The 22349-nt window shown below is 34.2% G+C and overlaps 1 protein-coding gene across 2 annotated transcripts in view; it reads left to right on the top strand.

Moving 5' to 3' along the window:
• STIL (STIL centriolar assembly protein) overlaps nucleotides 1-22349 on the top strand; it is a 61688-nt gene that overhangs the window by 22463 nt on the left and 16876 nt on the right. For both annotated transcript variants that reach the window (XM_036893168.2, XM_036893167.2), the window contains exons 8-13: nucleotides 822-972; nucleotides 2703-2812; nucleotides 7390-7504; nucleotides 8587-9555; nucleotides 14375-14540; nucleotides 17549-17783. In XM_036893168.2, the coding sequence (XP_036749063.2) occupies nucleotides 822-972; nucleotides 2703-2812; nucleotides 7390-7504; nucleotides 8587-9555; nucleotides 14375-14540; nucleotides 17549-17783 (1746 nt within the window). The remainder of the gene's footprint in view (nucleotides 1-821; nucleotides 973-2702; nucleotides 2813-7389; nucleotides 7505-8586; nucleotides 9556-14374; nucleotides 14541-17548; nucleotides 17784-22349) is intronic.

The raw sequence follows: 22349 nt of genomic DNA, 5'->3' as shown, positions 1-22349 counted from the left end.
GCTTGATGCTGAGTGTAGTTCTCAGGGAAAGAGCTTTACAGCACCACTCTTGCCACTCATGGTGCCTGCCGCCTCTCTAAAGGCTCAGTGCAACACAAATGCAAAAATGGGTAAGTTTTTCAGGAAAGCAAAATGGTATGACCCAAACTTTCAAAAAACTGGGGGATACCTGTGGTTGGTTTTAGTATATACTTAGGGACTCTTGATGACTTTACAAATATTTGTTGAGTCATGTAGTGAATAATAAAATGAATGTTCATTTTACCAGTGTTTATAATAATGAAATATTGTAAATATCCATTTTTAGAAGTCTAGATGAGTCAATAGTGGCACATCTATGAACTGTGTAATACTGGATAGTCACTAAAGAAATAGTGGTCTGAGGTATAATAGAGAATGTGACATGGAAAGATATCAAAGATAATCAAATAAAAAATAGCAGTTGCAAATAATGTGTATAATATGGCCTCATTTTTATTATATTGTGTAAAATGTATGTCTGGGGGAAATTCTGGAAGTATATACACTAAATTGGAGAGTAGGGTGAGGTAGTTTTCATTTTCTATTTTATACATTTCCTGTTTTGTTTGAAGTTTTTACAAGGAATATGTATTTTACAATAAAATGCATTTTAAAATAAAATAAAAAATCAGTAACAATAGAAAGTAAACATAAATCTGCTTCCCAGTTTTCTTCTAAAAATTGATCTATTTAGTCAAGTCTATTTACTACATTGAGAGATTCTTTGTATACTCATAGTTCTTTGAGTGTACTCTTGCTATCCTTAGCAAATTTTAATTACATGGTATTTTTTCATCCAGGGTTTTTTCAGAAACTGGAAATTTCATTATAGTTCTCTACTCTGTGACACATAAAGATCCTGAGTTTTATGAATGCCTCCCTTGCGATGGCAGGTTACCTGACCTTCGATTCCAGCTGCTAACTAGCAAGGAAACATTACATCTTTTCAAAGTAAGTGATTTGATTACCTAGCGCACTAATGACTGTTTAGGGTTGCATGCTGACAGCTTAAGCCCAGTGGTCTTTACTCTTTAAAATAGTAACTCAGACTATTAGGCTTTGTTTATTAATTAACTTTATTCATTTATGGTTAATTTTGTCTTGTAAATTTTACACCATCTCTCCAGAACCAAATTATAATACAGAATCAAAGCTTATCCATAGAATAACTTGCCCATTCTAAAACTTAAGAATACATCAAGACTGTATATATTGCATCTTTCATGATATTGAGTTAATTTGTGATCTTGGTGTTTTCTTTGTCCTGACTATTATTTTTTTTAATGTACGGATATAACAAATTGTTTCTCACACTTAAAAGTCAATGTTTATAAGATATAACCCTAGGAATCAGAGTAGATTGTTGCTATATCTAATGAAATATATAAAAATACACCTAGGTGATGGCCATAGAAAAAGTAGATCTTTGAAACCGCAAGTGTCTTTAAGTAAAAACTATAAGACTATTTTTCAGTAAAATGATTAGTTGTTCTATGTCTCAGACCAATCATAAAAAAATTATGTTTTATTACAAAAATAATGAATTCCTCTAAATAGTCATTTGTTTCCACTCCTTATTTTGTGCCCTCTTTAATTTCATTTATAGGTTGTATCAGTTCATGAATCAAGTGTTTGTATTTTAATTATAATACAATCATCTTAAATGAGGTCTAATAATGTATTTCCATTTTAGAGACATGTCATTTACTCAGTTTATTCTTTAGATCATATTCTCAGTGCAAAGTTACTATTTTAACTGAATCTCTAGTGAGTGAGTGAGTTACATAATGCAGGTAATGAAGTTTTCACTTCTATTTATGTAGCACTTTCATTATGTACATATTTCATGTGTAGCATATGATAGTTCTAAGAATTGAACCAGCAATTCCACTTCTGGGTATTTATCCAAAGGAGATGGAGACACTAATGTGAAAAGATAACTGCACCCCCTCATTCATTGCAGCAGCATTCACAGCAAAGGAGACATGGAACCAGCTAAGTGTCCAGTGGTCGATATATAAAACGTGATATATATATACAATGGAATGTTATTCAGCCATTTAGAAAAAAAGAAATCCTGCCATTTGTGACAACATGGATGGACCTTGAGGGCATTATACTAAATGAAATAAGTCAGAGGAAGACAAATACCACATGATCTCACTTATATGTGGAATAAAAAAAACCCCATAAACTAATAGTTACAGAGAAAAGATCAGTCATTGCAAGAGGTAGGGGGTTGGGAATGGATAGAATGGGTGATGGTGGCCAAAGGGTACAAACATTCAGTTGTTAAAAAAACAGGTTGTGGGTATAATGTACAGAAAGGTAGACAATAGTTAATAGTACTGTATTTGAAAATTGCTAAGAGAGTAGATCTTAGAAGTTTTCAACACAGGAAAAAACATTTGTAACATTTGTATGGTGATAGATGTTAACTAGACTTACTGTGGTGAGCATTTCATAATACATACAAATAACGAATTATTATGTTGTACACCTGAAACTCTAATGTTTTATGTCAGTTGTATCTCAATTCTAAAAATAAGATTTTTTTTTTAAGGTCAATTATAGAAATCAGAAGTCCCTCTCCTTCCAGTGTTTCAGAGCTACTTTTTACTTACATTGAATCCTCTGGTGTTTTTAAGTCAGATCTCAAAGTATGACCTACTTCATTTCAGAATGTTGAACCTTCTGACAAAAATCCAGCCCATTTTGAACTGAGTGCTAAAAGCCAAAATGCAGAAATGGAATTTTTCAACAAAGTTTTCAAAAATCTTTCAATTAAGAGGTAAAAGATACTTTTATTATCAGTATCCTTTCATTATGTTTATTAGTTTTTGATGAATAATAAAGATAACTCCCCAGTTCTTTCTGATGAAGCTGTTTGTGTATCTTATGTTACTATAGGTGTCCTTGCTCTAAGTGCATTCCTTCATACTTGGAATTGGTTGATCATTTTAATGAAGTGATTGCTAGTATGGTTCACATTGGAGCTGACTTATTACATAGGAAAAAAAAGCTATTTGTCAAGAACATCTTGCGTAGGAAGACACATCCTGTTTTTGTTTAGTTTGCCTTCTGCTTGTTCTTACCTTCTTTGTAATTTTAAACCTGGGCCTGTCAGATAAACTACTATAAAAAATAACTCCTCTACTTAAAAGGAAATTGTTTTAAAACTTTTAAAGCAAATATATTTGGGGAATATTAATTAATGACTTGTGAATTTTTGGGTCAGTATTTAATTTTTGTGGTAAAGGAGATACTCCATTGTATTAGGGTTCTCTAGCAAAACAGAGCTGACAGGATGTATATGGAGCTGTTTTAAGGAATTGGCTCATGAAATTGTGGAGGCTTATTTAGCAAGTCCAAAATCTGCAGGGTAGGCCAGCAGGCTAGGAAGCGTTACATTATAGTCCAAAGATGGTTTGGTAGCAGAATTTCCTCTTCATGCGGGAGGTCAGTCTTTGTTCTATTAAGGTGTTCAGCTGATTGGATGAGGCCCACTCACATTATGGAGGAAAATCTGCTTTAATCAGTCTACTAACTTAAATTTAATCTCATCTAAAAAAATACCTTCACAGAAACATCTAGAATAATGTTTGACAAATATCTGGGTACTGTGGCCAAGCCAGGTTGACACATTCAATTAACCCTTCATATCCTTCTTCCAGCTTTCTCATTTATTCTGCTATATGCCAGATAATGTGCTGTGGGCTGTGGATATAGTGGTGATAAAAACATTACAGACATGCTCCCTTCCCTAATGGAATTTGTAGTTTAAGTGATAGAGTGTTGAATGTTCTCCAAATTTTTTGAGAGGTCCTTTAATTTAGTATTTGCTAAATATTTACTAACCTCATTTAGAAGTTACTTTGGAATGCTGGTTTATTCTTTGACTCTAGTTCAGAAACTATTCTTATTCTTAATGTGCTCTAGCAGTTGATTTGTCATTTTCTCAACTTTTGGCCTATAACCTTGCCCTGTCTTTGGGCCCATTTAGTACTATCTAAATCTTGCATTAGGATCTTACATTAGAAAAGCAAGCAGGTGTAAAGTTCACTATAGATATTGCAGTCATTGAGAAAATGGCTTGAACTTCTTTATAACATTCAATGTCTATAGAATTGATTCTATAGGTGGAAATTAACTGTGATACAATTTAAAAATGTCATCCATACCAGCTATTGATAGTGGTTGTATAACATAATAGTTGTGAACTCAGGTTATGGTATATGACATATCTGTTCATGTGCTGGTTCTAAACATTAGTATCCCATCTATAAAATGGGAATTATGGCTATATCTCTATTAGTTTCCAGTTTCTGTTCCAACAGATTATCACAAACTTGGTGACTTAACATAGTACAAATTTGTTATCTTCCAGGTCTGGAGGTCAGAGCTAAAATGGTCTTTGAGACTAAAATCAAAGTAATGGTAGGCCTGCATTCCTTCTGGAAACTTTAGTGGAGAATCCCCTTTATTTTAATCTCATCTAAAGGCCTGTCTTCTAGAGGCCTGCGTTTCTTGTCTGATGGCCCCTTCCTTAATCCATCCTTAAAACCATCAGCATAGCACCTTCAAATCTTACTCTCTGACCTCTACTTCTGTCCTCACATCTCTCTCTGACTCTGATTCTCTTGCCTCTATCTTATAAGGACCCTTGTAATTACATTGAGCCTAACTGGATAATCTCAAGATCTCGAAATCCTTAACTCATCTGCAAACTCCCTTTTACCATGTATGGTAATAAATGCACAAGTTCTGGGGATTAGAAATATGTCTGAGGTATACTTAAACTTTGGGCATTTTAAGTTATCTTTGGAACAGGTTAGATCAGCAGAAAACTATTCTTATAGCTTTGTAGGAACACCTTCATTGTCTTGAGTTTTAAGGCTTTGTTCAAGATTTTATTGAATATTTATAGAAGAAAATACTAAGTTAAGGAGACACTTACAGTTTCCTTAAACATTGTTGTTGAAAATACTGTCTATTTTCAACTCTGACCAAAGCTTTATTAAGGATCAGTCATTTTCAGATTTTAGTAAAATGTTTGTCTCACCTAGAGAACTGGTATAATTATACAACCCACAGGGTTTTTCTTTTTGCCTTGGGTGCTAAAAAAGTTCAGAAATGGATTTTATTGCTCAATGTTGGAAATTTTATTTGTATAGGTATATGTGAGTATATTTACCCATAAGTAAGTATGTAGCAAATATTAACTCCTTACCATAAAATCAGGGATACAAAAATGTAATTTTTTTTCTTTTTAAAAATAATTGAATTTCATTTCTATAAATTTTGCTCGGTTTGTATAATTTTATTATGCTTGATTACAGAAACCAAATTTCAGTCATTTAAAGGTTTGTTTATCCTCTTTTCTCTGGGTTTGTATATAATTTAGAGGGAACCAAGGCTGTGCTAGTACTGGTGATGTGGGGTGACATGATTATCATCCATCCATGCTGCCATCTGCTGAGGTGTTTTCATTTGTGTCTGGTCTTTGGCAGTAGTTTTGTGTAGGTTCCTGCTGCAGCCTCCTTACCATATTCAGGTCACTAGTTCTGTGTCATATCCATGTTGCACTGAGGCCCAAGGGATGTCATTCTGTATTTTCACGTCCTTCTTGGGTATTGGGGGAGAGCTTTTTGGAACTGGGTGCAGACCCTTCTGCTTAAACCCACCATGCAGACATTCTGATTGTTTCAGTGCAGCATATTGGCACAGAAAGAAATCTTGAGTGTTTGTCTCTCTAAACTACGAGGCTTTAGGGCAAAGGTCTTTTCTGTCAGATCTTCCAAATCTACCTGCTAGGTAGGCATGAAGCAGGACCTTTTTTAGGGATTCCATTAATCCCTAAAAGCTCTCAGCTTCTCTCTGGCTTTTCTTTCCTCTTCCTTAATGCATTGAGACTTAGGATGCAGAAAAACCTGATGCATATAGTCTTCCAAATTTGAGTCTCAAACTTTAATTTCAGCTTTTGAAACTGAGAATTTTTCTGTGTTCTATTAGGGCATGGTCCCTGTGACACAGTGACCACACTGACTAAATGGCAGGAAATACTTCAATTAATGTCTCAAAGTATTTTTCCACCATAGATGTAAGTACATATGAAAATGTAATTCCTTACTTGATTTTCCTTTTTAACACGAATGTTTAATACAGTAAGCCTGATATGGTGACTGAACATCTTACCAGGTTACCAGTTTTTTAGTGGTGAATGCTAAGTCTTGCTTATTTTTGTATTCCTCAAAGGGATTCATCAGAAGATGCTCAGTAACTTGATTTATTGGGACATTAAGAATAACTGGATTAACAATGAGATACCACCTCACACAGTTAGGATGGCCACTCTCCACAAGATAAGAAACAACAAATGCTGGCAAGGATGTGGAGAAATAGGAATCCTCCTACACTATTAGTGGGAATGTAAATTGGTGCAACCATTGCAATATGACATTTCTCAAAAAAATAAAAATAGAAATACCATTTGACCCAGGAATTCCACTCCTAGGAATTTACCTGAAGAAAACCTGGTTTGAAAAGACATATGCACTCCTATGTTTATCATTGCATTGTTTGCAATAGCCAAAATATGGAAGCAACCTTAATGTCCATTAATAGATGAATGGATAAAGAAGATGTGGTGCATATACAAAAAGGAATATTATTCAGTCATAAAAAGAAAAACCCTGCCATTTACAACAACATGGATGGATCTAGAGGGTGTTATGCTCAGTGAAATAAGCCAGGCAGAGAAAGACAAATACCATATGATTTCACTTATTTGTGGAATATAAAAACAAAGCAAACAGAAGGAACAAAATAGCAGTAGACTCATAAGCACTGAGGAGGGACTAATGGATACCAAGGGTTGGGGTGGGGAGGGTGAACAGGATAAAGGGACACAATAATTCACAATCACAATATAAATTGGTCATGCGGACAGTAGTACAGTATGGAAAATACAGTTAATGACTCTAACATCTTACTACATTGATAGATAGTAACTGCACTAGAGAGAGTGAGGATTTAATGATATGGGTAAGTGTTGAACCACTGTGTTGTATATTTGAAACCAACATAAGATTGTATATCAGTGATACTTTAATTAAAAGAAAAAGAATAATTGGTTTAAACTTGCCATCATCAGGCAAAGGGGATAGTTTATTAAGTATGAGTCTGACTGGGCTGGCTTTCTTGGGCAACTAGAATCAGCATGAAAAATAAAATAATTTGTGGTGGTCAGATACTAAATTAAATGATCCAGATACTACTGTGTCTTCTTAAAGGACTATTCATTTTCAGAAAGAACAAATGAACACTAGAATACTGAAGACTTTTTTTTTTCTGCCCTTTATTCTTTAGGTCTTCCCAAAAGTTATCTCCAGGGAAAATGCCAATAAATGATCATGACTCTGGTGTTGAGGATGAAGATTTTTCTCCAAGACCAATTCCTAGTCCTCATCCAGTTAATCAGAAGGTATCAGTGATCTTACAAATAACTCACTTTTGTAGTTAGAAACCTAAAAGTCTCTTCATGTTAATGCATTTGATAATATTACCTAAAACTTAACTTAGGTTTCATTTTAAGAGTTACATGTAGCTATCTTTATCTATATGGCTGTATCAATACAGATAGAAATTTTCCTCACAAATATATATAATTATGTGTATTCGTGTCTCTGCATATATGTACATATTGTAATAAGTACATATAATTATTATTCCTAGAGAAAACGGAGGCACAGCTTGGTTAAGTTACCTGCCCAGGATTACACAACTGGAATTCAGGAGGTTTTTTCAGAATCAGGTGCTTTTAATCCATAATAGACACAACGTTCTATGCTATCACCATTGAGGAAACATTTTACTTGCTTTTGTAGATTGCCAACAACCCATGTCATAATTTTTTTTTTTAATTGTGACCAACCAGTCGGTTATTTTAGAATTGTGCCTTAATTGGACTAATTGCTTATTAGAAGAAAAATGAATGGGAAAGGTTTTTAAAAATTAGTATCAAATTGTAACCAAATTCACCATAATGAGTGTATTTTATTTACTCATTTCTGTTCTTTTCCAACTCTTAGTTCATATCAATAAAAAGAATAACAGTGAATAATTAGTAAAAAAATATTCTGAAATATTTATTGGAAGAGCCTTTGTTATTTAACATGCAGAAACATTATTTGCTATTAGATCTGTTGAAGCATTCTGCCTGTGATAATTTTTTTTGCAGAGAGAGGGTAAAAAAAAGTCTATTATAAAGTAGTTACCTATATTGTGTTCTGGGATCTAAGCAACAATAATCAGTGGTCTAGTGAAAGGAGTTCTATCATTACTTAAGTTTATGAGGGCAAGGACTGTTTATTTTGCTCACAATTGTATGTCAAGTGCTAGCACATGGAAGATCCCCAGAAAATATTTGCCAACTGTCTAAATAAAGAATAAACACTTATAAAAAGTAACTTGATATAATTTGGGCAGTAGTAGTCTAAGGAAAGTGAAGCATATATCTCTTTCCTCAGAATTCTTTTTTCTCTTCCATTTCTTTCCCATTTATAGGTTTCTAAGATCCAACCATCAGTTCCTGAACTCTCACTTGTGTTGGATGGCAATTTCATAGAATCAAACCCCCTGCCTAACCCATTGGAAATAGTGAATAATGAAAATCCTCCTTTGTTGATTAACCACTCTGAACACTTGGAGCCATTGGTACACCAGCTTTATGATGAGAAAAACAGCCGAGAAGCTGAAGTTGGAGAGCCTTCCTTGGGAAGGCTACCGAATCAGTTATACCAGGGTGCTGCTCCTTTGAGACATAGTGAAGTAAGAGAGCCATCTATCTATAAGAAAGGGAACCCCCGTGTCAGGAACAGTGTTAAACCATCTTCTCTTAATGATCCATCTCCTGATATATCTGAAAAGTTTGAAATAGCTTCTGCTGGACATGTACACAAAGAAGAGTATCCTATAAGGCCCTGCACATTTAATTCCAGGCAGTCTTCTCTTGCCTCACAGCCCCACCCACATAATTTTGATTTTTCACCCCACAATTCAGGAATACCAATGGAACTTCAGATACCTACTCCCCTGCCACCATCTTACTGTTCCACAAATGTTTGCAGTTGTTGTCAGCATCACAGCCGTGTTCAGTATAATGCAATAAATTCTTGGCAAGAAATAAATACAGTAGGATCTGTTCAAGACCACCAGTCTGAAGCCTTTCAGAAGCATCTATTGTTTCACCCAACTGGATGTCCAGCTCTGTACCAGAATGCATTCCATTCTTCAAGTAGTCCTATAGCTTTGAGACCTCAGGGACCCATGGGTAGTGGTTCTCCCCACAACAGTGTAGAACCATCACCTGTGGCAAGACTGCCTTCACATGTAGACTCTTGTAATCCACACCCTTGTGTAGTATGCATGCACACACCCAAGACTGGGTCAGATAATGGAATGATGGGACTATCTCCGGATGCATATAGGTTCCTCACAGAACAAGACAGACAGCTGAGACTACTCCAGGCACAGGTTTGTGAGCTTTCTTAGTTCTCTTAAATTCTTGGTATGAATATGGTTTCTTAAAAATAACTGGCAACTCCTCAGTAAAATTACATTTTGTGGAGTAGAATTGTAAAATGTCAGAACTCAGAGGAACCTTGGAAACTGAATTCTAGTCCCTATTGTTCTACACATAAGTAAAATGAAGATTAGAGAGAGAAAATAGTTTACCCAGTAACACATTGCTAGTTAGGAGTAGAATCAGGACCAGAAACCAAACCTTCTCTTACCTGTCTTGTGTATGTCCTAACCTAGAATATAATTGCATTTTTTCTTTCACTTTTTATCTCTAATGAAGAGTCTATATAATTTACTAAACTTTACATACAACTGAATGTAAAGCCTGCACAATGGATTCTGATTCAGTTCTAGTTTGTCAACCCTATAGTATTTATACTAACCTTTAGCCAGTGTACCTTTAGAGAATAGTTCTAGAACCTCTTCTGTGTATCTATACTAGACTTGTTCCACTCATTTTATTCTGAAATGCTTCTTTTCTTCAGGCCTTTATGGCAGAATTCTTAGTCTTTTAATTATATCCTTGCACAGTTTAGTCTTTTTTAAGTATTGTATCTTTTTTTTTCCTTTTCCTTACAGGCACCCTTTTACATACCTACCACACATCTCCTTCCTCCTTCCTTTTCCCCAAGTACCAATGGAAACAGCTTGAAATATATTCATTTGTTTTATTTCTATGATCCTATAACTATGCAAATATATGTATAATGGACATTTATATATGTGTGATTTTTTAAAAATCTTTGTTTTATAAAATTGGAATCTGTTTACATTTTGTAAAAAAAAACAATGACATTGTCAAATTCTGTTTAAAAATGCCTTAGATAGTACACCTGAGAAAATATAGCTTTGCCACTTCTTTAGCTTAGGTATATTCTTTGAAGTTGTAAAATATAGATCGGATTTTAACAAATCATTATAAACGTTTGGCAAAATTTTTAATGTAGCTACTAAATATTTCACATTGAAAAGAAGTCTTATTTATTTCCTGTTTTGTTTTTTAAAAAAAGACTTATAGAGACTAAAAAGATCTTTTAACCTATTTACAAATCTTAGTTACTTGGGATTTTATATACTTATAATGTAGATTATAGAGCACTGGCTTTAGTTAAGATTATCCGAGTCATTATACTTAGTGTATGCCTTTAAATATGCTTCTGTGATAAATACACATAGCATTATATTCATGAATTTTTTAAACTTCTTAGATCTCAAATTTTTTACAGAGAATCATAACATTTTCTACCAAGTATATATAGAACTATCTTACTCAGCATAGAATTCTGTTACAATGATGTACAACAAATTTTCTAATTGGTCTCCTATTGATTATTTCAACATTGCAGCAGTAAACATCCTTACACTTGCATCTCTTGAGTATATGCATATATCTCTGGGCATAGATCCCTAGAAGTAAAATTATGAAGTCAAAGAGAACATTCATTTTAAAGGTTCAGAGATACCCAACTGTTCCTTTCCTAATATTCCAAGGCTTGTTTTGGAGTAGTGGTTAAGGGAGTGGACTCCGACTTCAGACTCCTTGGGTCCTAATCTAGTTTCAGTGTAACATGAGTTATGCAGTCTTGGCCATATTACTTTTCTTCTCTGACTGATTCAGTTTTCTAATCCACAAAAGAAGAATATACATAATAAATGTATAGAATTCAAAGGATTGGATGAGTTACTAAGAAAGGGCTTAGAATAGTGCCTGGCATATAGTTAGTGTTCAGTAACTATTAGCTCTTACATTGTTTTCATTATCATTATTATCTTAGTTAATGCCGTCACTTCTCATCCCATCACTCAAGCCAAAATCCTAGGCTTCAGAAACCCAGGCTTCACTTCCCAAATACATCCTGAACTGAACTATTCTTTACCATCATTCCTGCTACCATCCTAATTCAAACCATCTTCTCTCTTATCCAGACATGCTACTTCCAGTACTGTCCTCTTGTGCTTCCTGCAGTTGGGAAAACCACAGCCATCTTTTTAAAGCTCAAGTCAGATCACAGGGCTCCTGCCTAAACTCTCAATGGTTTTCCACTACAGTTAAAATAAAATCCAAATTCCTTTCCTTGGCCCTCAAAACCCTTTGGATTTTGCTTCTGTTTCCTTCTCCAACTTCATCTCCTGTCACTGTCTTCTATGTTCACTACTTCAGCTGAAGTGGTGTGCTTTTTGTTCTTCGGAAACAGGAACATGTTAACCTTAGTTTCTTAAGCTTGCAGTCCCCGTTGCCTGAAACATCCTTCTAGTTCTTTGATGGCTAGTTCTTTCTCTTCATTCAGGCCTCAATTCCATGTTTTTGTTTTTTGTCTCCAAAGAACTCTAGAAAGGGAGCTTAGAAGATTCATCACTGTATTCTTAAGTACCTTGAATAGAGTACTTCACTTAATAATAGTTGCTTAATACATATTTTGTAACTTGAATGAGTGAAAATGGACACTAGTATTCAGTTAATACTCTGAAGTTATTTTTCTACATCTCCAGTATTAGGCATATCCAACTCTTATTATCAGTCTTATAAATAGAAACTTTTAATTCACATTGTGTTGATTTTAAGTAGGATTGATCATTTTATTATTTCTTGGCCATCTGTATTTTCTTTCCATAAAGAAAACATGCTCTGTGTCATTTATCCATTTTTCTATTAAGTCCTTTTCCAATTAATTTATAAGAGCTTGTTGTATATTGAGGAAATTGGTTCTTTATCATATATATATATGTGGTATTTCTTACAGTTTGTCTTTAATGTTTTATGTTTTAACCATTTGAATATTCTATTTTTGATATAATTAGATTTATCAGTCATTTTCTTTCTGGCATTTCTATTATGTTTATAAAAGCCTTCTTCCCTCCAAGGTTACATAAAACTTACTCTTCATCCTTCCTCCTCCTCCAGGATTATATTTGTTGCTTTATTTTGATATGTAAGATAAGCAATGTTTTTCTTTTTAATCCTCAGATGACTGGTCCCATGTATTTATTGGATAATAGATCTTTTAGTTAATGATTTAGAAATGCATTTTTTATTATATAATGAAAGTATTATATGTTTGCATCTATTTCTGTACTGTACTCTTCATTGATCTGCTTGTCTATTCCAACACCAAAACCATCAATTTAATCACTATAGCTTTATAATAAGTCTTCTGAGTATTTACTATGTGATCTCTCTAAACCTCACTTTTCTCATCTGTGAATTGGGAGCAATGATTAGTATTATATGTAGATTTGCAGGTTAAATCATTTACATATATATATATATATATATATACACACATATATATATATATATATATGGGAGAGAGGGAAAGAGAAAGGGAGAGAAGGAGTGCTTAGTGTAGGACCTGGCTATGGTAAACACTCAACAAATTACAGCTATTGATCTCTTATCCTCACAACTACCTGAGTTTTAGGCAATATTCTAACTCATATTGGTTAAATAGCTTTTCCAAAAGGTAGCAGAGAAGGGTTTAAACTTAATGTCCTCATGATGCCAAAGCCTATGCTTCAAACCACTGTAAGTACATATGCTATTTTGTATTGATGCAATAGTAGAACTTAGAATGGAAAACCACTGTTTAAAAAGGGAGGCTCTTCCATTTCTAGTTATAAACCCAAGATAAATGAAAAAATATGCTCACACAAAAACTTGCACAAAAATGTTCATAGCAACATTATTTATAATAGCCAAAAGTGAAAACAATCCAGTGTTCATTAACTAATGAATGGATAAATACAGTAGGATGCTAGTCAACCATCAAAAGAAAAGAAGTTTTGCTAGGTAGTATAGCACAGGTTAATTTTGCAAACATGCTAAATAAAAGAAACAAGATACAAGGCCATGTACCATATGGTTCTGTTTATATAAAATGTCCACAATAAGCAGATCTATAGAGACAGAAAGTAGATTAGTGGTTGCTAAGGCTAGGGACAGGGGCAATGAAGAACAACTGCTATGGGTACAGAGATTTTGGGGGGTTGATGAAATATGTACTGTAATTAGATGATGGTGATGGTCGCAAACTTTGTGAATATACTAAAAACCACTGAATTGTATACTTTAAAGGATTGAGTGTTATTATATGTGAATTATATCTTTATTTAAAAAGGAGGAAGGGAAGCTTTGGGTGTGTGAACTTTTGTCTTGCTTCTTGTAAGTTATGTGCCTTGGGCAAACAACTTTATTTTTAATGCCTCAAGTTTTATCTGTAAAGTGCGTTTAATAGTTGTGTGTTCTTCAGAGGGTTGCTCTAAAAATCATGCATAAGAGCTCTTATGGTGTCTTGTAAAAAGGAAGCACTCTGTAAGTATTAACTATTGTTATTAATAGCTTCAGTTTTGACATGGCCAAACATGGGCAATTGTGATTAACCTATCTTTGTAAGAAGAACTTTGTTTAGAAAATGTTCAGTATTTGGCATATGGAAGTAGAGTATAGCTTCTATCTTACTTTTGATTTGTGGGAAAGGAGTAGAAGGTTGAAGTGTTAACATTCAGGCTTTTCTACACCAGCGTCAATTTATGAATGGTAATCTAAACACCTGTTACTTTTAAATTGACGCTTAGGCCACTTAACTGCTTCGTAATAATGATAATGATTTCTACTTGAATAAGTTTTATGGTGTGATTTAGTTGAAATGTGAGAAAATATATTTAAAAGTCAGTTATTTATAACTGGGGCACTTTGTAAATCATTTTTAAACTCTGCTACCAGTTTGGTTGATTATATCACTGTCAGTTTAAGGTATGTTTTTAATTGGTACAGATTCAACGTTTGTTGCAATCACAGTCTCTGCAGCCCTGTTCCCCTAAGACAACCAATGTTGAAGACACAGTACAAGCTGCAAGACAAGTGGAATTGGTTTCCATGGAAGCACAGCCTTCCCCTGGTTTGCATATGAGAAAAAGTGTAAGCATTGCTGTGAGCACAGGTAATTTCATTTTTGTTTGTAAGGAGTTTTTTTTAAACATGCTTTTCATGTTAAATTTTTACATAGAAATTGGTACAAATAGAAACAAAAGCAAGGTGATGGGAGTATAACTTGCTTAAGTCTGTATGTAATTTTACTCTTTATGAAATAAAACTATACCTGAAGACAGATATGAAACCACATAACATAATACCTTGTTTGTTTTTGCTACTTTCCCAGGCTGGACCCAGTTCTGATAAGATAAGTCATCTGTGGTTTGAGGGATCAGGGAAGGTTTCATCTATTGCAGTGTTATTCTGGGCCTTGCAGGGTATGTAGGGTTTTAGTGGGTGGAATTGAGAGATGACTGAACAGATTGAATATAGAAAATAGTACGGGCTCAGTGACAAAAACACAGGGCTCTGAATTCTAGTACTCTTCATTAGTGAGTTATTACATATGTTTATTACATCTTTCACAAAGGAAAATCCACTTCATTTGGTAGCAACATTGAAGGCCTTTTTAGAAAATCAATGATGTAAATGATAGATATTTATTTACATGTTTACTCACCACCAGACCATGAGATCTTTAAGATCCTCTTTGTGTCCCCAGGATCTAGCAAGATATCCAGTACATAGAGTGATGGTGATAAGAACTGAAGAGGGAGAGTCATGTAGGGTGTTAAATAAGATTTGATAACTAATTGCATATGGTAGTTGGAAGAGGTAGGAAAAGTTACTCCAGCTAAATACAATGTGATATCCTGGATTGAATCCTGGAACAGAAAAAAAAACATTTGGGGAAAAACTGGTGAAATCCAAATGAAGTCCAGAGTTCTAGTTAATAGTAATGTACCGATACTCGTTTGTTGATTTTGAAAAATGTACCATGGTACTGCAAGATGTTAACATCAGGTGAAACTGGGTGAGGAGTATGCAAAAACTCTCTATAAATCTAGAATTATCCCAAAATTAAAAGTTTATTCAAGGTGAAAATGAAAGTTATTTCAGGATTTTAAACCTGGATGACAGAAGGAAGGCAAGGTAGAGAAGCAGAGGAGAGGATGAGTTTAATCTAAATATCTGTTAAGATTGAGCTACTTTTGGAAATGTAGTGATACTCAGATGTCAGAGGAGAAGTGGAGGTGAGTTGATGACATAAGATTTATGAGAGTAGAGATGAAGATTTGAGACTGGGGAATAGAAATTCAATAGGGAGAATAAAGAAGGAAGGCAGATGTCTATATTCTTTTTCTGAACCCTATTATCTAAACTATCTGTCTGGAAGGGGCAAGGAGGGAAGCTAGCAAGAACCTCATGTAAATTTATATGTCAAATTCAGGTGTTAGTATTAAGATTCCTTGGCAGCAAGTAACATAAAACACTTGGAAATAATTTAAGCAAGGAAGAGGTATTTAGTGGAAGGATATCAGGATATGTCATGAAAACCAATATGAAGAATGGGTCTGGACTTGGAAAAATTAGAACTAGAAACTGAAGTACCATTTAGGACCATCCAGTTACTCAATATAGCTATTTACTCAACTCTTTCTGCAGTATTCACTGCTTTATATTTTAAATACAGCTCACCCAAAACTCCAAAGTTTAAGAATGTACATGTAGCCATGTACATTGACCAGGTTCCTATCCTTCAGTCCCAGTTTGTAGAGGACCTTAATGGCCTAGTTTGGATTAGATTTTAATCCCTGGTTCAATGGTAAGGAATTTGAAAAGCACATAATAAGAGACCCTCCTTTGTTAATTGCAGGGGTGAGAGTTCCCAGGGAAAGTGTGTGTGTGTGTGTGTGTGTGTGTGTGTGTGTGTGTACGCTGTAGTGTACTAAAATGGTAAGGAGCTGTGGGTATTAAAAATAAACACACCGAAAAGTGCAGTTTCCTCCTATGTCCTCTTGTAGAATTCTGTACTTACTGTATTATAGTTGCTTATCATCTGTATCTGTCACTAGACTAAACTTTTGGGATCTGAAACACTGTCTTGTTCACTATTGTATCTCATTTTCTAACATGATGCCTACATCATAATATGTGTTGAATAAATGATAATTGGATGAAGTCATTCACATGTTTGAACTGATGTTCTGATGTTATTTGAAAGTTTTCAAGCATGATATATAGAATTCAAATATTTTAAAACTTCATAAATTCATATTCAGTTATTTACAGAAAATGAATTTTTAATCATTTAAACTAAAGGGTTTTTAGAAACATGTTTATAATAATAATTCTCTAACGGTATGTATTGATGTTCAGGAAGAGTAGCAGCATGTATGTAACTTTTTCATAATTATCCTTTTTGAAAAAGAACTTTTTAGTGTTAAGTGAATACAAAATTTAATCATCCTTTTATAATTAATTTTCATGAATTCACCCAAGTTGACCATCAAAGTAGAAACCATTTTGACTTGGATTTACTTTTTGGTTTTAACTATTTATTTTCATAATTATAAAAAGAAGTATTGCCCAAATTGTGGAATATATACTGCTCAGATTCAGAGGATGATTTGGGATGGTATACAGATGAATATTTCATATTTTGTAGATATACTTATTTTTAATAGTATTGAAAATATGTAACTAGCACATCAAATCTATGATCTCAGGTAAAATGAAACTAGGTAAAAATAAAATGAGTTGATTTAAAGAAAACCAGTAAACAAATAATAACACATGCAAATAGTTCTGCAAATTATTGTGTAAGTGATCCATAACATTTGGGAAACATTTGATTTTTTAATACCTGCCTGATTTTACATATGTCTGATAGATCCCTAACATAGTATCATAAAGAGGCAGGGCCCAGAATGTCCTCTTTCTTTTTACCCCAATTTTCTATCTTTTCACCTTTACTTACCTCTTTGTGGCATTTCTGTGGAAATATAATCTGAAAACAGTTTTAGGTAATTGTTAAAAAAAAAACAGCAAGTCTTACTTAACAAAGTTTTGTCAGAGACTTATTTTTGTAAATAAGCATTTGTTTCAGTATCAGTTAAATCATTCAACTTCCAGGTGCCAGCTTATTTTGGAATGCACCAGGTGATGATCATCAAGAGCCTGAATCACAGTTGAGGCAAGATGATACCAAGATTTCCAGTGAGGACATGAATTTTTCTGTTGATATTAATAATGAAGTCACAAGTCCTCCAGGTAGTGCATCTTCATTAAAAGCAGTTGATATCCCCAGTTTTGAAGAGAGCAACATTGCTGTGGAAGAAGGACCTAATCAGCCACTTTCTGTATCCAAGTAAGGTCTCTTTGATTCAATATTCTACCTATTTCTTCTTTTCTGTTTAAATTTTAATATTCTTTTGGTGTCCTAACTAGAAACTATTTGTTTTGTAAATGGTATTTTCATTGATGTCTTTCCTAATGTGGATCCTATATAACCAACAATTCTGAGCCTTCTACAATCAATCCTTGATGTCAGCCATTAGATGTGTGACAGTCTGGCTAAATCAGAAATCTGAAAAAAAATTTTTTAAATACATATGTTTAGGTCTCACTGTAGAGATTCTGATAACACTAGGTCCCAGATGGAGACGGGGCCCTGAATTTTGTAAATTTTTAAAGATTTCCCATGTTGCAGTTTTGTTTTATTTATATATATATATATGTATATCTTTATTTTTGAAAGATACGACCTGAATATTAATATGTGAAATGTTAATTGAGATTTGTTTCAAAAACCTGGTGGGAGAGGAAATAGCTAGGATTATAATTAAAATAAGATTGACTACAATTAGGTCATTTTAAAAAACTGGTTGTATATCATGGATTGTTAAAAGTATTCTCTCTTGTGTTTAAAATTTTTCATTATGAAATTTTCTATTAAATAAGAATTCCAAAGTAATTTAGATCTCAGCAAATTTGGGGAAAAAAAACTGTTTAAGCTTCTGGTACATGCTGCCACAGAGCTAGACCCTAGAAATTGATCAGTAGGTTAGACAAAGCTTCTAACTTCATGGAATTTCCATGAGTTATAGAGACAAACAGTAACCACATAAGCAACAAATAATATAATTCATATAGTGATAACTGCTCTGAAGAAAATAAACCAGGATGATCAAGTGGAGTGTGACGGGTTGCTGGCAATGAGGGTGAGGAGATACATTAAGTAGGGTGTGAAGGAAGCCTTCCTTGAGCAGGGTCGGGTAACATTTGAGCAGTGACTTAAATTATAACAATGAGCCAGCCAAGAGAATATGTAAAGAAGAGTGTTCTAGGTGGAGGAGATAGCAAGTATAGACCCTGAGGTGTGTATGAGCTTGACAGGTCCAGAAACAAGCAAGAAAGCCACTGTGGCTGGACTGAGAGGGAAAACTTAGGAAATGTGGTCAGAAATATAGGCAGAAGCCCAATTGTTTAGAGCTTTGTAGGATGCAAAAAGGAGTTCTGTATTTATTCTATGTTCATTAAAGCCAGGAAGGATTTTACACAATGGAGTGGTATGATCTGATTTTTCATGTTTTAAAGACCATTCTAGCCATTTTGTGGTAAATGAGCCAAAGGAGGTTAAGGGTGGAAGTAGAGAGACTGGTTAGTAGACTAAAGACCAAGTGAGATGAAGGTGCCTTGGACTTGTGGTGAAAGTGGTGAATGGGATCAGGTGGAGAATAAATTTCAAAGGTAGAGGAATAATGAAGGTGTAAAACACCACAGGGCAATAGCACATGAAACAGTTCAAAGGTGAATTTGTTGAAGTGGTGTGGGGCAGGCAGTTGATTATTTTTTTAAATTATAAAACAGGATAATATTTGACATTTTAAATTATTCTGACTATCATATTTAAAACAATAAGCATGCCGTTCCAGAAAACTAGAGAAAAATATTTATCTCTTTTTCTCAGTGTAATTCCAGGAAGTACTCATAGTGTGCACCACTGTGTTGAAAAGATCTGTATACATGTCTTCCCCACTAGATTGAATTCCTACAGGGTAGGAATCATATTCATTTCTGTATCTTTAGAAATGGACCCAGTGTGGGGTTCCCCATGTTAGCTACTTCATAAATGCTTACTGATGGGGCAGTTTGGGGTAAGCCCCAAGGTGAGGCCACGTTTTATTTAGAATAATTATAGAAACAGAACAAAGAGAAATGAACTGTGGTTGTGCTTATTTATCTTCCTTGACTTACTTCTGTAAACTACTTTCTAGAATTATGGGGGGATTGCCCCCTGAAATAGTTTTTAAGTCAGAACTTTAAAAATCTCCGATCCATTTTGGTTTTTAACTTCAGAAACAGGTCTGAGTTAATTGACAGAATGCAGTTAATTGCTTTTTCAGGACAATTAATCAGCTCTGTTGATTACAACACAGAACTAAATGTAAACCTAATCTTTTTTTCAGCTTAATACGCTGATTTGCATTAAATACTATCTCCAGGGTTGTCCATGCTGATTTTGTGCTTCTTTAGAATTCTTCACAAACCTCTGCTCTGATTTCATGCTGTGGTTCCTCCCACTAAGTATTCATATGTGGCACCTAGCCGCCTGGGTTCCCTGTCCCCTTTAGATGTCAGGCCAGATCAGTTTATCTCATGTTAAAGAAGTCTGTGAAGAATAAATCTATTTGCCTTGCAGCATAATTGGTAGTTGATTGCCTTTTCCCAGTGAAGAGTAGTGATATTTGCTGTTTATAGACTTTCTTTTGAAACAACCTTGTTTTTCTTTAGATCCTTAGTTTTCTTTAGAAGTCATGCTTTGGACATAACTACTAATACTTGCCATACTTAGAATCATCTTGTAAATGTTTGTTTTAATCTTAAATCTTTTGAGGTTTGAAATCTTTAATGTTTTAGTTCTTTACTTCTTTCTTCAGCTTTTGTTTCTGCTTGCTAGGTTAGATACCAAGACAGGTATTTGAAATTTTTTGAAAATGTAGTATAGCAGAGTGATGAAGAGCATGGGTTCTGGTGCCAAACTGCCTGGATTTGAATCACAGTGATACAATCAAGGGCAGGTCTCATAATTTGTGGATGACTCCATTTTTTTCCCATCTATAAAGGGAGATAATAAAATACCTCTCTCATAGGATTGTGATAACAATTAAATGAGTTAATATATGCAAAGCACTTAGAACAGTACTTTAGGACCCAATTACTGTTACCATTTAGCTAAAAATGGAGTAAGGCAAACTCAGTAACTGATATGCACTCTCCTTAAAAATAAAGTGCTTTGCAAATGTTTGGATGATAAAAATCCTGCTTAGTACAAGTAATTTTCCAAAAAGCCATAAAATCTCTAGAGGCTGAGTTTCTGCTTCTGTATTTGAGAGTTTTAATGTTTTCCTTAAAGTGAAATTAGTTAACCTGATTGAAGATAAAGTTTCAATCTGATGTTCGGGAAGCAAGGGGAAAGCCAAGAAATGAAGAGAGCATTATGGATCCAACAATTAAGGATCACCCACTATGTTTATCTGGTACTATGCTAGGTACTTTTGTATCTCCTTTGATCCTGTCTCATTTTTTTAACCCAGAGAGGTGAGTATTGTTTTTCCCACTTCATAGATAAAGAAACTGAGGCCCAGAGAGATTGAGAAATTTGCCCAAGACGTGATTCATACTGTAGATAACTGTATTACAAATGAGGACATATGTGACTTAAGAGACAAAAGGAAGTGCTAACGGGGTTAAAAGAAGCAAGAGAACACACCAGTTAAGGTTGTAGTACGGCATGACATTATAGAGGAAGCAGGCATAAAATGACCCTTGAAAGGTAGATAAGGCTTTGACAAATGTGTGCCAATTTTTATTAGCACATTAGATAATAGTTAGATGGTAATTCTTCTTGACTCCATGGAATTTTTGAAAGTACAGTTGAATCTGGGCCCGTCACCAGTTCAGGATTTCTAAAGGGAGAGGTCCAAACATTTGTAACTTTAAAAACTTTACAAGTGATATTGATGTACAGCCAAGATTCAGGGCTACTGCATTGTAGACAGAACTATATGGACTGAATTCAGAGTATTATTAGTAATTCAGTTCAGAATATAAATAATATAGAGTAATATATTCAGAACATAAAGAATATGAAGAAAAGTGGGGCATTGTAAAAAAGACTGGCTGAAAAGCCAAACTGGCTACCAAATTTCAAAGAGCTTTGACTTACAGAACAAGGAATTGTGTTTGTTTTAATAAACCACTTAAGGTTTTTGTTTTGTTGTGGCGGTAAAAAACAGGTAACATAATGTTCTGCATACGTGGATGTTTTATTGCCCTGGTCTAGCTTGGATTAACACATAGTCTACAGGCACACACCTGATCATCTACATTTGCTCTCTTACAACACTAAACTATGTTTTCTACCTTTATCTTGTATCTACCTACCACTTCAGCATTTTATTAAAAATAATAATAATAAAGAGAGAAAAGTGGTATCCACAAATAAATCAAGTATAAAAACCAAATGAGTATTCATATTTGAACTGACTGTTTAGAGTTCATAATGCATGAGCAAAACCGAAAGTTTCTGTGATGACTGCCCTTGTACTGTTCACTATGTAACTTATTCATTATGTAAGAATTTGTTCTACATGTAAAAACTTGTTTGTTATGCCTCAGAAGATTGGAGACTGACAAAAATTAGGCTTGGGGTGGATTAATGATTGTGCATTGAGCATTGACTCCCCTATACAGAATTTTATTGTCGTTAACAACCATTTGATCAATAAATATGAGAGATGCCCTCACAAAAAAAAAAAAAAGAAAAGAAAAAAAAGGACAGACTTCCAATGGTAAAATAAATTAGTAACTGGGATGTAATGTATAGCATAAGGAATATAGTCAAGATATTGTAACAGCCTGGTAGGGTGAT

This window comes from Manis pentadactyla, chromosome 4 (assembly GCF_030020395.1).
Source record: "Manis pentadactyla isolate mManPen7 chromosome 4, mManPen7.hap1, whole genome shotgun sequence".
Classification (NCBI taxonomy): Eukaryota; Metazoa; Chordata; class Mammalia; order Pholidota; family Manidae; genus Manis; species Manis pentadactyla.
This window is presented reverse-complemented; position numbering and strand designations above follow the sequence as displayed.